Raw genomic sequence first — 15,019 nt, 5'->3', positions numbered from 1 at the left:
GGCCGTGGGGGCTCAGCCTCAGCTCACTGAGCCCCCCCACATCTGAGGCAGAGCACGTCCCCACCCTGTCAGGTTCCTGCACCCCGATCCCTCCTCAGCCAACCCTGCTCCAGGGCCAGACTCGGCTCAAACCAATCTTGGGAATCAGTGACTGTGGCCCTAGATCTGGGTGCTGCAGAGTGGGGGCCAGGCTGGGGGAAGGCCGAGTGCCAGAGGAGTGGGAGGGGGAAGGGGACGGTCACTTAGAAACAGCCAGACAATGGCCACTGGCCCCACTGGGGGAAGGCGGGTGAGCCGGACACTGATCCCGGTGCCAGCTGAGTGGGGGCACAACCAGCACTCCTTCCTTCAACATGGTTTAATATGAGAGAAAGCAAATGCACAATACAAAATTTAAAAACTGGCGTACATCGACACCCCACCTGGGTGGCTGCTCCGACACACACAACACGATGCTCTTGCACAATTGTTTCATCGCCTGTCACTTGCAGAGGGTCTGGAAGGGCCCCAGCCCAGCGGTGCCGGGCATGGCCCATGGGCAAGGTCACTTCTCCTTCTTGGAGGCTTCTGTCAGCTCTTCTTTGGAGGCCCCCGGCGCCTCCTTGGGGATTGAGCTCTCCTCGTAGCTGGGGACGAGAAGGACAAGAGGAAGGAATGAGTGGGGCCAGCCCCTCCGTGGGGACAGAGCTCTGTGCCACATTGGGACAGCCCAGCCCATGGCCTCCTTGGGGTCTGTTCTGCTGCCGTGGCTGTGCCAAGGAAGGGGTGGCTCCAGCCAACGGCCCCCAGTGTGGGAACCCCTATGGGGCAGAGCCCAGGCAGAGAGACGAGTGATGTGACCCTCCTGGACATGTCCAGGGATGGGGTGTACCCAGCCAGGGACCAGCTCTGTGCCCGGGGTCTGTCCTTGCTCCCGAGAGCACCATTGGATATTCTGGATAGCACACAGTTTCCCTGGTTGAGCCCTGGTGCCAGCAGGGTCGGTTAATGAGGGAGCTGCAGCAAGACCAACAGCAGTGATCCCCCCCCCGAGTCTCGCTCCTCTGGCTGCAAACTCCTTCCAGCAACAGCCCCAGGGCTCTGGCAAAGAAAATCCAGGAATGCTGCTTCCAGCAGAAAGGAACACCAGGGCAGAGATGTCAAATCCTCTCGCCCTTCCCAGTCTCCTCTCTCAGACTGGGAGAGAATCCGGCCCACAGCATCAAGGCAACAGCTCCAGCTTCTGCCCAGGGAGCGGGGAGAGCTGAGAATAGGGAGAGCTGGGACCAGGGAGAGCCGGGACCTGCCCCTACCTGGCCAGAGCGACAGACAGGGGGCCCCGGCGGCAGCGGCTACATGGCACTGGGGCTCTGCTGCCGGCGTCGGCGGGGACAGGACAGTTTCTGCTGCATGGAATCAGCCAGGCTGGCCGGCGAGCCAGACACCGTGGGGAAGTGGGTAAGTCTTGGTGTGTGTGGCAAGATTTCAGCAGAGGATTCGTAGCTGCAGGAGAGAGGAAGCAGGAGGGGAAAGACAAGGACAGAAAGGAGAGGGGGAGAGAGAGAAAAGCAGAAGAGTTCTGGAGTGAGAGCACTGAGGACCCACCACCCTGTGCAGGCAGCCTGGCATCCCCCTTCCAGCTGCTGGCACCCGCTGGTTCGGGCTGGGGTCTCTCCTTGCCTGCAGATCCCAGGGCAGGGCTGCAGAATGGAAAAGTGAGCACTGAGACCTGGGGTTAAGGCATCTCCCACTGGCATGAGCTGAGCCAGGTAGCTGGAGTCCGTGGAAAGCAGGCCTGGGCAGTGGGGAGGCAGCAGTGGGCAGGAGGCAGAGCAGTGCAGCAGAGCCTGCCCTGCTGCTCGAGGACAGCGTGTCCCCAGACGTGAGGGGCAGGATGGGTTCCCACTGCCAAGGGAGGCAGAGCAGAGCTTACTGCCTAGCCTAGGGAGGCTCGGCAAGGCTGGGAGCCATGGAGCTGATCCCAGTGTTACCCACCTCTGCTCCATCAGCACCTCTTCCCCTGCTCGCTCCCACCCTCCCTGCAGACCCTCGCTGCTACGAGACACCACGTGCAGGCAGAGACCACAGGGACCTGCCAGCTCCAGGGAGGATCAGGGTGCACCGAAGCACACAGGGGAGCTACACCTGGTGGGATTCCTGCAGTGAGAGCCACTGCCCTCCAGGCACCAGTCCCATGGAATCCCACTTCCTCTGCCTGCAACTGGAGCCACTTCAAGGGAGGTCTGGACCCCAGGGGCAGCCAAGGTTGCAACCTTCCAGCATCCTGCCTTGCCCTGGCGGCACTTTGCTGCTGGAGCAGCTTGTGCAACTGCTCTGGGGGGCACTAGCCTCTGGCTGCCAGGCTCCCTGGGTGCAGGCCGGCCTTGCAGCTCGCCTCTTCCCAGTTTCCTGGCAGGAGGTGCTGCTGCTGTCAGCTGATGAGTCACGGCGCTGGGGAGAGCGGCTGCAGGATCCCAGGTGCACAGGAAGGACGATCCCAGGACACTCAGCGCCTGCAGCAGCGTTGTCAGAAGCAAGCAAACATCAAAGGAGGGGCAGGTGCGGCAGGGCTGGGGACCAGCCCAGCTGAGAGCCGCTGGGAACACACATACCTGCATCTCCCAGGGGAGGGGAGAGGAGGGGAGGGAGGGCAGCTGGCTCCCTGCTGTGCCCAGTTTCCCTCTGAGCAGGCTGGGAGCTCAGGAAGGCTCCTCGGGCAGGGGCACTGGGGAGGCTAAAGGGTATGTGGCCTTACTTTAGGATGTTCCCTTCCCTCCTCTGCCTCCAGCTGCTCTGAGCCACCACCGAGCCTTGAGCACGGCAGAGAAACAGCTCTCAGGCAGCGCAGGCCATGCTCTGTGTGACTCAGAGGGACAGCCTAGGCAGGAGGCCAGAGCTGCCCACTGCTAGCAACAGGCAAATGCCTGGACAGGCTGAGAGAACAGCTGGAGCACAACAGCACAGCACAGGCCCCCTTCCTCTTCACCCACAGTCCCCAGAGCAGGAAGACTGCTGCGAACCAGGAGACTTCAGCCGAGTGGGGAGTGTGGGATGTGCTTGAACCAGCCTTGGCTGCTCTCACAGCTGGCTCTGGCTCCACTCTTCCCCACCCACGGGTCCTGGGACACAATGACCGAGTATCTCCACACCAGGTGTGCAGTCCCACCCTCCCCTGCCTGCCAGCGCACGGGAAGGGTTTGTCACTGGGGCGTAAAGCAATACCAGGTGCTGCCTGCCTGCCTGCCTGCTGGTACCGCACCACAGCTCCCACCCAGCTCCTGGGAGAGGGCTGGAGCCAGGACCGGCGTGTACGAACACAGACCCGCTCCCTCCACCCACGCACGTGCCGGCGCACACCCAGAGCACGCCCCGGGTGAACCCGCCCCTCCAGCTGTGCCCGGGCGTGGGAACATCTGCACGCTCGGTGTGCTCCAGTGCCGCCGGCAAAACAGCTCCGTCCCCAGCTGAGGCTCACCTGAACATTTCAGTTACTTCTCCCTTTGCCAAGGCCACAAGGAGTGGGAATCCGATGCAGGCAGGGACCAGGTACAGCAGAGCAGGCTGAGGGGGAGGAAAACAACTGTTAAACCAAACCACAAATCACCCCTCGGGAGAAGTGTGAGGCGAGCTGGCCTTATCCCCTCTGCACCCACTGTGTTTGTCATAGCACTGCACAGAAGGTAAACACGCCAAAAAGCAGCCTCGAGAGCCAAGTTAGAGCTGCACCAGCTCAAAATTAGATTGGATATTAGGAGAAAATTCTTCCTGTGGTGGCAATGAAGCACTGGCACAGGTTGCCCAGAGAAGCTGTGGCTGCTGCATCTCTGGAAGTGTTCAAGCCTAAGCTGGACAGGGCTTGGAGCAGCCTAGCTTACTGGAAGGTGTCCCTGTCCATGGCAGGGGGTTGGAATGAGATGGTCTTTGTGGTCCCTTCCAACCCAAACCATTCTGGGATTCTGTGAAAATCCTTGCCATGAGGTCCCACTGGGCTACCAATACACTGAGGGCCCCTGTGCAGACCACGCCATACGGGCTCCCAGGGCCCCCTGCAGCACAGCCAGGAGGTGCTCAGGGCAGCTTGGCTGCAAAGAGCCAGAAACCACAGGGCAGCCTGGCTGAGGGGCTGCTATTGAAAACACAGGATCTGTGCCCTGAACAGGTCTCTGCTCCAGCCAGGCACACAAGCTTTGGGCAGGGAAAAGTACAGGCAGGCACTGGAAAAATCAAACCCAAGAGAAGGAACACATCCTACTTTTTCCTGGCAGGATGCAGGAACCTCGTGGCCAAGCTGGCCTGACCCTCTTGGACGTGCATCTGTGGGGCACAGCACGGCAGAGCTCACCTGGGCGTGCTTGAAGATGTGCATGATGAATATGGTGAGGCCCAGCCCGAAGATGTAGGCCACAAAGCTGGTGTAGAAATACGTGTGCGTGTTCTTCTTCAGGCTATAGGGAAAGGGAAGAGCCCAGTGACCTCATGTGTGGAATGCCAGTGGTCACAAATGGAGTTGGCCCAGTGCTCTCATCCATCTGCCACCAACGCTGTAGTGTGGGGAGCAATGCTCTGCCTCTACAGCCCCCCAGTGCTGTGGGAGCACTGTGGGACTTGAGGGGGTGACAGCCAGGTTAGGGGCTGGAGAAGGGAAGGAGACAAGCAATCCTGCTGCTGGACGGTGACTGGGAGGAGAGGAATTGGTGCTGCGACCCAGGGATAGGGTCCCACTTTCTTGGGGGAGACCAGCCTGTCCCTGGCTCTCAGCAGGTGCTGTTTTATCACAGGGCAGGCCACGGGAACTGGGATTCCCAGCAGGTGCAGGCAGGATGTGGGTGGCAACACCTGGAAGAGCTGGCACAGACCAGAGGGTCTGTGCAACGGGAGCGGGGCCACATCACCGCAGTCACACGGAGCGCCCTGTTCCCTGGAGCCTTTCCGTGTGGGACAACTGCTCCAGCTTGGCCGTAGGTGCAGCTCCCCTGTGTGGGAAGGAGCTGCTTCCTCCAACGTCAGTGGCAACCTGGAGGCAGCCAGGCACTGATTTGCATCCACGCGAGCACCTCCCAGGTGCCAGCACGCCCGGCTGTTTCCCACGCTGTCCCAGCTTCCTCTTGCTGCCCTCCCCTCCTCAGTTCCAGGCAGCTGGGGAGGCTCCCCAGAGCTGTTACGTGCTGCTCCCCCGACCCCCATCCCTGTGCTGCCTGTCCTACAGCAACGTCTGAACTCAAACCACTCACCCCAAGCACTCAGGATGTACCCACAGAGCCAGCACTGCTCAACTCTGCCCTTCCAAAAGCTTCTCCTTACCTGGGATGACCTCCCCTCATCCCAGGTCCCCACGCTCAGCCCTGGAGGGGAGCACACGAGTGCACTCCTGGCTCACCCTTCCCCTTTTTCCTCTACAAGAGCAGCTCAAATGTGCTGGAAGACCCAACCTGCTGAAGACCCTTCCCTGCCGCCCACTCACCTGATGTCAAACCGCAGCAGCAAGGCAATGAAGATCCCTGTGGGGAGAAGGGAACAATGAGGGGCTGGAGGCAGCAGGGAAGGGGCAGCGAGGGGCTGGAGGAGCAGAGAAGGCTGAGGCAGGGCAGGACCCGCGGTGGTGCTCCAGTGCTGTGCCTGGGCTGACAGTGCCCTCTCGTGGCACAGGGCACCGGGACAGCACCAGGATCTGCTGGGAGCTCCATCAGGAGACCCCCAGGGCTCTGGTGTGGCCAAGGATAGAGCGAGGCACCTGCTGAGCTCCCCACGGCCCCCTCAAGGGATCCCAGTCCCATCCCCTCTCTTCTGCCCTTACCTGGAATGACAATGTCTCCCAGTCCCAGCATGGCAAAGTTGTCAGCTTCCAGCCCCTTCTCCAGCAGGTCCTGAGGGAAAACCACTGCAAGGAGCAGACAGAGGCACAGTGAGTGGGAGTGTCTCTGCTGAGCAGACCCCAAGCCCAGTGGTCCTGGCAAATAAGGACCAGAGCAGGACAGGACCCCTGTTCCTGTCCTCAGCCCCCTCCTCCCTTTGTTCTCCTTCCTGGGACAACTCCAGGATGAGAAACCATTGGGTTCACAGTCAGTCCTGTGTGCAGGTTTCAAACCCAGCTCCCAGGACCCAAACTACTGTGTGCTCCACTGCGGCACCAGTTCACCTTTCCAGCTCTTTTGCAGATCTATGGGGATTTTGCAGTGTGGGGTTTTTTTTGTTGCTTTGTTTTGGATTTTTTTTATGAGCAGGTGAAATTGTCCACTCTGGAGGTGCAGACTGACCCCAGACAGATCAGGGCTCTGCAAATCATCCCTCTCCAGAGACCTGGCCTGGCTTGGGGCTGGTCAGTGACAGGGAGTCTGAGGGGTCACTAGCAGAAAAACTTCCTACACCCCCCCCCACTCTGAGCCATCTCCAGGGGTGGAGGGCAGACAGGGCAGGGACAGCAGCAGAATGGACTCCAGGGAAGATCTACTCACATTTTATTGGGGCCTCAAATGATTTGGCAACCGTCACCATCACATTGGTGCCAAAGACCTAGGGGCAAGCAGAGGAGTCCAGGGTGACCACAGCTGCACAGGAACACACACACTCAGCTACACCCTCACCCCAGGCCAGGAGTGGCCTCAGCGGCAGAAAATAGCTAAAAGATACCAAAATGTGGGCAGAGGAGCAAGTGAGCCCACTGCCCAGGGGATGGGGCACAAGGTGGCACTTGGGGAGGTGGGCACATCACAGCTGTCCTGCTCTCAGAGCAGCACAGGGAGAGCACTCACATGGCAGAGCTGCTGCCCACCCCCCAGCCCTCCCCACCCCCCAGCCCTGTGCCTCGGTTCAGCTCTAATTTGTGTGCTCTGTCAAAAGTCCGAAAGGAGGGTCCCAGCTCAGGAGCTTCCAGCAGGGACAGGAACAAGTGTCAGATCTGCTGCAGTTTGCTCTGAGGTCATTTACTTGCACAGCCCTATCAGCTGTAAATACTGGCAGCGTTTGGGGGGTGGACTGTAAACACCAAGGGCAGCCACCCTGATCTCTGCTCCTCTCCACCTCCAAGCCTCCAGTCCAGCAGGCACAAAAAACAGGTTAGCACTGGGTGAGCAAGATCCTAGAGCCAGGGATTAAAGGGAAACCTTAAAGCATCAGATTAAGTCCCATAAGGTGCAGCAGCTCTGGGCATTGCTGTGGAGCAACAAGGACTCCACAGTGGGACTAGGGAAAAGCTCCACATGCAAATTCACCCCAAGACTATGTGGGGGCAATAGCATCGACCCACTGAGCAGATCTCCTTCCTTCTTGAAACCTTCCTGGGATCTCACTGTGATTAAATCCACGCTAAGATCCAAGTGACTGGTCCCTGCAGAGGGGCACAGCAAGAGGGTCTCCACTTCAAGACAGCCCTTCCATAAGGCTCTGACAATACTCTGATCTCCAGGGAAGCTGAGGTGGGAGGCAGCCAGCAAGTTGAAACCAGTGAGGGGGGAACTCATTGTCTCCAAAGCATTGGGAAGACACTCATATACCAAGCAGGGCATGAGACTCCAGGTGTGCTAAGGCAGAGGCTGAGTCCTCTCCAGCTGAGAGCTGTGTGGAGGAAGTGGCCCACAGGCTAAAAAACCACAGAGCCCAGACTGTTAACGAGCCTGTGAAACAGGGGCAGTACCAGCCAGTAGCCAGGCTTAAATAGGGATTACTCAGGCAGCTGCAGAGCTGCTGGACAGACCTCAAAGTATACAAGGCTCTCAGACATTTGGAAACATGGTGATTCAGAAAGTGGAGGCAGCAGGAAGGACTGGGGAATATGGATGCTACAAGGACAAATATTCACCCATGGCTGGAGGGGAGCACATGACTGCACTCCTCCCTTCCCCTTCCCCTTTTCCTCTACAAAAGCAGCTCAAATACACTGCAGGAGATAAGGAAAACCTCAAAATGAAGAAGTCAGGGTGCTGCACTGGCTGAGAGAAAGAGACTGGAAGCATTCCAGGGTCTGATCTCCTCCGTGCAAGTGAACAGAAGGACACTAACAAAACTGGCAGATGACAGAGCCGGGGCACAGCTCATACAAGCAGGATCAGTGTGCCCCAGAGCAGCCTCCAGCCCACTCAACAGCTCTGTCAGGCATTGGGAAGACCACAGTGGGGAACTCAGAACCGGATATGACACACATCGAGTACACCACAACAACCCTGATGAGGTCCCCGCCAGCCCTGGGCTCTCTGAGCCAGAGATTAAAAGAAAACTCATTTGCTGAGCCACGTTCTGCCACTGTGGATTCTGTCATCAACCCCACCACACTCCTCTGGGCTGAGAAAGTGGAAATCCTGACTGCAAACGTGCGTCCAGCCAGCGTGGTGCCTCTGGGGAGGCGTAATGCCAGGCATGTGCTTCCAACAGCGGCCTGTGGAACGCGCCCGTTTACCCAGAACACATCGTAGATGAAGAGGCCCCCAAGCAAGATGCAGCCGGTGCTGACGTTGTTCAGGTGCAGCAGCTCCACCCCGTTGAGGGAGAACGCCAGCCCGAAGAGATTGTTGGCAATCCAGTGCTGAGAAGGACAGGAAAAGGAGATTTGGGTCCCACTGCTCATGGGACGCCCACCTCGAATGGGAAGGGGTCCGTGCCTGATCCAGCCCCATCCCCAGCTCTGCCTTGCTTACCTTTCTCAGCAGGTACCAGACCCCCACAACACTGCTCAGGGCCAGGCACACGAGATCCTTGGTGTCAAACTCGTAATTCACTATTTCTGCAATAAAACAGAGAAGTCAGATTTTGGGCAGGAAGGGCAGCTCCCCTTCCCGCACAGGGCCAAGATCAGCCACTCCACAGCTGGGGAGCACAATGCTCACATCCCAAAGTGCTCACGTCCCAAACAAGGGGACTGTACCCATGGGACACACGTGCAAACCACCTGTGAGTGAGCAGCCAGGCCTTGGGAAGCCCAGACCTTCTCCTTCAGCCAGACTCTGCACATGGACAGCATCCATGATCCTGCTGTCAATAAGGAAATTGGATTCAGGCACTGCCTAAAGCAGTGAGAGGCAGATCTTCTCCCTCTTTCTGTGCCAGTTAACTCCTGGTGGTATTACCAGAGGTATTCCCTTGCCAGTAAAGCTACTGGGCAAGATACTTATCGAAGCATCTTCTACCAGTGCAAAGATCTCAATCAGAATAAGGCAGCACAAAAGAGTCAGGACTGTGCTATCCAAGGAGCTTAAATAAAGGCTGTGCATTTAACAGGAGCCACAGCTCCATCCCTACAGCACTGCAAGAGGTGTTTCTGGGGTCTCGCTGCCAGCCAGAGGCACCACAGAGGCAGAGTGCCAGCCCAGCTCTGCAGGGACACACAGGGCTCACACTGGCTATGGAAGCACAGTGGGGAGCAAGAGGAGAGTCTCTGAGAAGGTTGTTTCAATGGACTAAAAGTCAGAAGACCAAAAAAAAAGAAAAAAAAACCAAAAACCAACAACAACCCCAACAGTAAAGGCAGAAAATATTCAGGCTCCCCTGAGAGACCGGCGAGCCAACGTACCCTCCTTGCTCTCCCCGGAGCCCTGGGTGAAGAGGAGCTGGTACTGTTTGTTGGGGAAATTTGCAGGGAAGAATCTGTTCATCATGGGGCTGAAACGAGAGGTGTAGAGAAGGGCAGTTCGACAGAAACCCTGCAGGACACGCTGCCCAGCACCTCTGCATGTGAGGGGGCCCCACACCCCCTCCCCAGATGGGGAAATGCCAAATTCTGCCCCATCAGGGATGGGCAGAAGCCACAGCCACACACATGAACTCATCCTCCCCAGAGGCCTGATCTGCCCATAAATACTCCAGGGTAACAGGACAGAGCAGCACCTGCAGAAAGGGAGGGCCCACCCCAGACCCCACGAGTGCCCTGTGGCCCCCACAGCCCCCTGGGCACCCAGCACTGCTTGGGCCACCACTGAACAGCTCTGCCAGAGCACAGCAAAGCTCTTGCCCAGCGCCTGTCTAGGGAAAGCACCTGGTCCCCAACACCCCAGAGCTCAGGAAACAGGAAACCAGTTTGACTTTTTCAGTTACTGAAACAGCCTGAGCTTTCAACACCTCGTGCCACACATCAGTGTGAGAGGCCAGGGATGTTCCTGTGAGCTCTGGCTGCCTGTGTCACCCATCCCATAAAGGGCATGTGGGTGCTGAGGAGCTCTCCCCTCCACAGAGCAGTAAGGACTGTGCCAAGGGGGGTCTAGGTTGGATATTAGGTCGGGCACTGGAACAAGATTCCCAGGGAAGTGATCACGGCCCCAAGCCCGCCAGAGCAAAAAGAGCATTTGAACAATGCTGTCGGGGACACGGTGGGATTTTTGGCATTGTCTTGTGCAAGGTCAGAAGATGGACTCCATCCTTGTGGGTCCCTTCCAACTCAGGATACTTTATGACTCTAAGCCACAGCAGCTCCTCAGGGTGAGCTGGCCTTGTCCCGTGATGGTAGCCACTCACAACTTCACAAGCTCTCCCAGTGATGCTGTACAAAGCACCAGCTCACCGGGACCCCAGGGCTCTGGTTCCCCCACAAGGAAGGGTTCACAGCATGATCTGGCCCTTCCCACCACTAAGGGACAATACCCTAAGAGGCTGGGCCAATACCCTAAAGACCTGGCTCTGCTGCAGGGCAACGGTGCTCAAAAACCCCACAATAAGCTGAACTGAAGCCTTGGGCAGCCCTGCCCCAGTTACACCCATCCCTGTGCTGTACCTGATGGTGTGGGACAGGGCCAGGATCCCCAGCACGAAGAAATACATGGAAAGCAGAAGATTGATGTACTCTTGAGAGAATATCTGCAAGACAAACCCAGAGAGGGGCTAGTTACCGCAGCATCCTCCCCATCTTCGTGCTTCTATCAGCAGCTGCTGTGTCAGTGCTCCAGGGAGATGAGAAGAATAGCTGGAATAACCCAAATTCCTGTGCGCTGAGGGGAAATTTGTTGGAAATAGCCATGTGGTCACAGAACAAGCACAATAGGCCTGCGAGCTATGGTGCATCTGTGAGCTGCTCAGGTCAAAAAATAACTCCAGTGCTGCAGAAAGGAGGCCAGATCTTCCCCCATGGAGCAGGGAGCGAGGCACCGCTCCCGAGGGCTGCCCTGTCCAGGGGGAGCAGCAGCATCCCCTGCCCTAATTAAATGGGGTGTTATTAAAACTTCTGCCCTCCAACACACAGGCTTCCTTACTGAATCACACCCCTACAACCCATCATGGGGGGACCGTGGGGCCCTCTGTGCTCTCCTGGAAGGGGGATCCTGGAATAGGAGAGCGCGCAGCACATCAAAGATATTAAAAGGAAGAGCTGCTGATCAAAGTAACTTTGGCAGGGCCACACTGCACATTCAGTGTCTCCATCCCAGCCAGGAGTAACAGGCAGAAAAGGCACTTGAGGAGGTGGGCCTCGAGTTGTGGGCTGCAGGGAAGGGCTGCAGGATCCTTACAGCAGCCAGAGGGGCCTGGCAGCAGGATCTAGTGGCTGCTCCATCAGGAGAGACTCAGCAGATGCTTGGCTTTGCTACGGGTGACCTAAGAGGAACAGCAGCCCAGGTGAGCACACAGGCCAACCTGAATTCCTGGGAAAGCAGGGCATGGTGCTACAGAGGCCTAAGCCTGGCTGCTGCAGCAGAGCTGAGCTCTGTGGCTGTGCAGGCTGTGGCATGACCTCACCTTCCAGAGCAGTGGCCACCCAGGAACACCATGGAATGGACCTGCACAGCACAGCCATCGGCCCACGAGGCTGCTCGAATCAGGGCAGGAGCCCACAGCTGCTGTGTGGTCACTGCCACTGGCAGAGGAAGGAACAAATTGCACCATTCCCAACTCTGCACCTTAGGAAGGAACAAATTGCACCATTCCCAACTCTGCACCTTAACCCTCACTTCCTGGGCAGCCAGGAGCACGCTGGCACCTTGCAGGCATCCCAGGACAGCCCGGCTGGAAGCTGCCACTCTCTGCTGCAGCCCCGTGGCTCCTCAGGCCTCACTGGATACTCACCCACATGCCAGACCTGCATGGGCAGCCCAAGTGCTTCAGACCAAGACACCTCCACAGGGCCAAAAGCACCTGCTGCTGGGAGCTCCCATCCGTGACTCAGGTCGCCTGACTCTGCCCATGGGCTCTGCACATCTAAAAGACCTCACCTGGTCACACAGGGGCTCCCCCAGCCTGCAGCAGACACAGCTCCAGGAGCACAGCACAGAAGCAGTAGCGTTCAGCCCTCAGACTCCCTGGCACCCCCTGTCTCCAGCTTGTGCCCCATCAGGTTGGCCCACGGAGGCAGGAAGAGCTCGGGGCTGTGTTTGCTTCCCGGCAGCTCTCCAGAACCAACCTGTGCACAAACAGGTTCCAATTTCCTCCAAGCTGTGACAATTCATGCAAGAACTGATGTCCTCCTGCATGGTGACACCAGAGAGCTCGAGCTGTGCAGCCACTACGGGCCAAAAATGGAGTCAGCCCCGTGCTGGGAGCTCCTGCCAGGCACAGCAGCCCAGCTTGCCCTGGCTCCAGTGCCACTCACTTACTTTAAAGAAGAGGTAGAGCCCCAGGAGGGTGCAACTGGCAACAATGGGAAAGCGAGCAGCGTCTCGGCTGGTAATGGTCTCCGGCATCTCCGAGGAGTTCTGGGGAGAGAAGAACAGGACAGCAGTGGATCAGCCCCTGCTCTGGCTTCACACCTGACACAAGAAGAGGGGCTCTATGGGAGTTTGAAGAGGAACAAGGCACCCGCTGGCCCCTGCTGTACCCGGAGGTGAGGCTGTGCCACGGGCAGCGCCTGAGACAGAAGACACAAACCTTGCAATTTTCCTTCCCAGGGCGACCACAATTCACTGCTTTTGTCCTCTTGGAGAAGGGAAAAAACCCTGTGCTGGCTTTGCTCCTTTCTCCCCTGCCCAGAGGGGAGCTGGGCTCCCTATCTGCTCACGCCCAGCCAGCCCCATCTGTGCCACCATCTGTGATCACCCTCTGCATGACGCGTCTCTCCAGCCACCTTCTCATCCCTCACCCTGCTCTCGGGACACTCCTCGTGCTCAAAAGCCCCAGATTTATAAGCCTCTTCCAAGACATTTTTGCACCAGCTGAAACAGCCCCTTCCAAGCCATTTCCCACAGGAGACCTTCAGCTCTCAAAGGAGGTGGAGGGCCTGCTCCCTGCCTGCTCCCAGCCCAGCTGGCAGCTGCTCAGAGATTTAATCTCGCCCAGGCAAACACCTGAGGCCGACACAGACCGAGGGCACCTCAGCAGAAGCCCTTGTGCAGCTTGTCACGCTGTGCCCAAATTCCAGCTGCATGAGATGAGAACCCCTCCAAACCCCAGCCAGGCCCTGCTCACAGTCCCCAGCTGCCTGGGCTGCCACGAGCTCCCCTAAAATCAGCTGAACTCCGTGATGTGAGGCTTAAGGGCACACAAAGAGCTTTTAAAAATACCAGCAGAACGGACTGTGTAGAACAGTCCTTCCTCCTGAGCTGCAGGAGCCCGAGGTTGGGGACTTAAGTCCAGCACAGCGCAGCAGGAGGGGCTGCAGGGACAGCACAGGGTGTGCGGGCAGGACGGCACCCCAGGACCAGTCCCGGTGCTGCGGGGCGTGGGGAGGCAAAGCCACACACGAGTCCCCTCAATACAGCTCCTCTTGCGGGGGGACAAGGGACGGTTGTGTTTTGCACCACTTGAATTTATCAGGGCGGTGAGGACGCGCGCCGGGGCACGCCAGCTCCCTCCCCGGGGGTCCCCCGCCTCTCCAGGCCCACCGACGGCTCCGGGGCGAGCGACATGCAGCTGCCGATCCGCCCGAGGGGGGACCATGAGGAAGGGGGGGGGGGGCGAGGCCTATAGGCCCGTCCGCCCCCCGGGGGCCGAGGGGGTACCTTGCTCTTGGCGCAGCTGACGGAGCGCAGCGCCCCGAAGAAGATGGGCAGCAGCGCCATGAGGACGAGGCTGCCGTAGGCCAGCGCCATGCCCTCGGGGGTGGCGGGCGGGCGGGCGGCGGCGCCGGCCCCGGGCGCGGCCCCGGCGGCGCTGCCGTTGTGCGCCGCGGGCTCCTCCATGGCGGCTGCTCCCACCGCGGTCCGCGCCGACACGTCCCCCTTTACCGGCCGGAAGTGCGTCACGACGCAGCGGCGCTGAAGCCGGACACGCCCCTTTCCCCTTTGCCAGGAGAAGGGCAGCGCCCGCGGCACCACCGGGACCCCCCTGAGACCCCCCCTGGGACTCCCCCGGCAACCCCCCGGCACCCCCGCTCCCAACGGGGCTCTGCCTCCCGGCCCACCCCTCCCTGCCCACGCCTCGCTGTGTGACGATAGCCAGGGGGTCCCGGCTCCCCAGAGCCCCCCCCGGAGCGCGAGCGGGGAGGTGGCACTTCGAGGCCACCCCTCGAGTGCTGTGTCCAGCTCTGGCCCCTTCCAGTTCAGGAAGGATGTCGAGGGGCTGGAGCAGGTCCAGAGAAGAGCAACGAGGCTGGGGAAGGGACTTGAACACAAGTCCTATGAGGAGAGGCTGAGGGAGCTGGGGCTGTTCAGCCTGGAGAAGAGGAGGCTCAGGGGAGACCTCCCCACTCTCTACAACTCCCTGACAGGAGAGGGGAGCCAGGTGGGGGTCGATCTCTTCTCCCAGGCAACTATCAGTAAGACAAGAGGGCACGGTCTTAAGCTCTGCCAGGGGAGGTTTAGGTTAGATATTAGGAAGAAATTCTTTACAGACAGGGTAATCAGGCATTGGAATGGGCTGCCCAGGGAGGTGGTGGATTCTCCGTCCATGGAGGTTTTTAAAATGAGACTGGATGTGGCATCAGTGCCATGGTCTGGTAACCACGGTGGTGTTGGATCAAGGCGTGGACTTGATGATCTCAGAGGTCTTTTGCAACCCAGCTGATTCTATGAGTCTACGATGCCATCAGCCTCCTGGGCTGCCTTTCCATCCAGGCCTGAGTTTCCCTGCCCTTCACTGTTCTCCAAGGGCCCACCCCTCCCGTCCTTGGGAATTCCACCCTGACCTCTCCCAGCCCACCCCAGCGGTCACACGGGCAAGAGCCCCCTCTGTTAAAAATGCCTCATAAATGGCAGGG

At 58.9% G+C, this 15,019-nt stretch overlaps 1 protein-coding gene across 3 annotated transcripts; it reads right to left on the bottom strand.

Moving 5' to 3' along the window:
* Window positions 1–339: 339 nt before the first annotated feature.
* HM13 (histocompatibility minor 13) lies at window positions 340–14,040 on the bottom strand. 3 transcript variants are annotated; one of them, XM_017833267.1, is made up of 13 exons: window positions 13,824–14,040; window positions 12,483–12,581; window positions 10,673–10,755; window positions 9,479–9,567; window positions 8,607–8,692; window positions 8,369–8,494; window positions 6,432–6,489; window positions 5,774–5,857; window positions 5,441–5,477; window positions 4,322–4,424; window positions 3,455–3,540; window positions 1,293–1,482; window positions 340–626 (listed from the first exon to the last, which is right to left on the bottom strand). In XM_017833267.1, the coding sequence occupies exons 1-12, from the start codon at window positions 14,001–14,003 to the stop codon at window positions 1,332–1,334; spliced, it is 1,182 nt and encodes a 393-aa protein (XP_017688756.1). In that variant the 5' UTR covers window positions 14,004–14,040; the 3' UTR covers window positions 340–626; window positions 1,293–1,331. The 3 variants fall into 3 exon arrangements, with proteins under 3 accessions (XP_017688756.1, XP_017688757.1, XP_017688758.1); XM_017833268.1 differs by lacking the exon at window positions 1,293–1,482 and adding an exon at window positions 1,585–1,679 and having other exon boundaries at window positions 344–626; XM_017833269.1 differs by lacking the exon at window positions 1,293–1,482 and having other exon boundaries at window positions 344–626.
* Window positions 14,041–15,019: the final 979 nt, after the last annotated feature.

This window comes from Lepidothrix coronata, unplaced genomic scaffold, assembly GCF_001604755.1.
Source record: "Lepidothrix coronata isolate B3197 unplaced genomic scaffold, Lepidothrix_coronata-1.0 Scaffold212, whole genome shotgun sequence".
Classification (NCBI taxonomy): Eukaryota; Metazoa; Chordata; class Aves; order Passeriformes; family Pipridae; genus Lepidothrix; species Lepidothrix coronata.
Note: the sequence above shows the minus strand (reverse complement) of the source record. Positions and strands in the feature narration are given on the sequence as shown.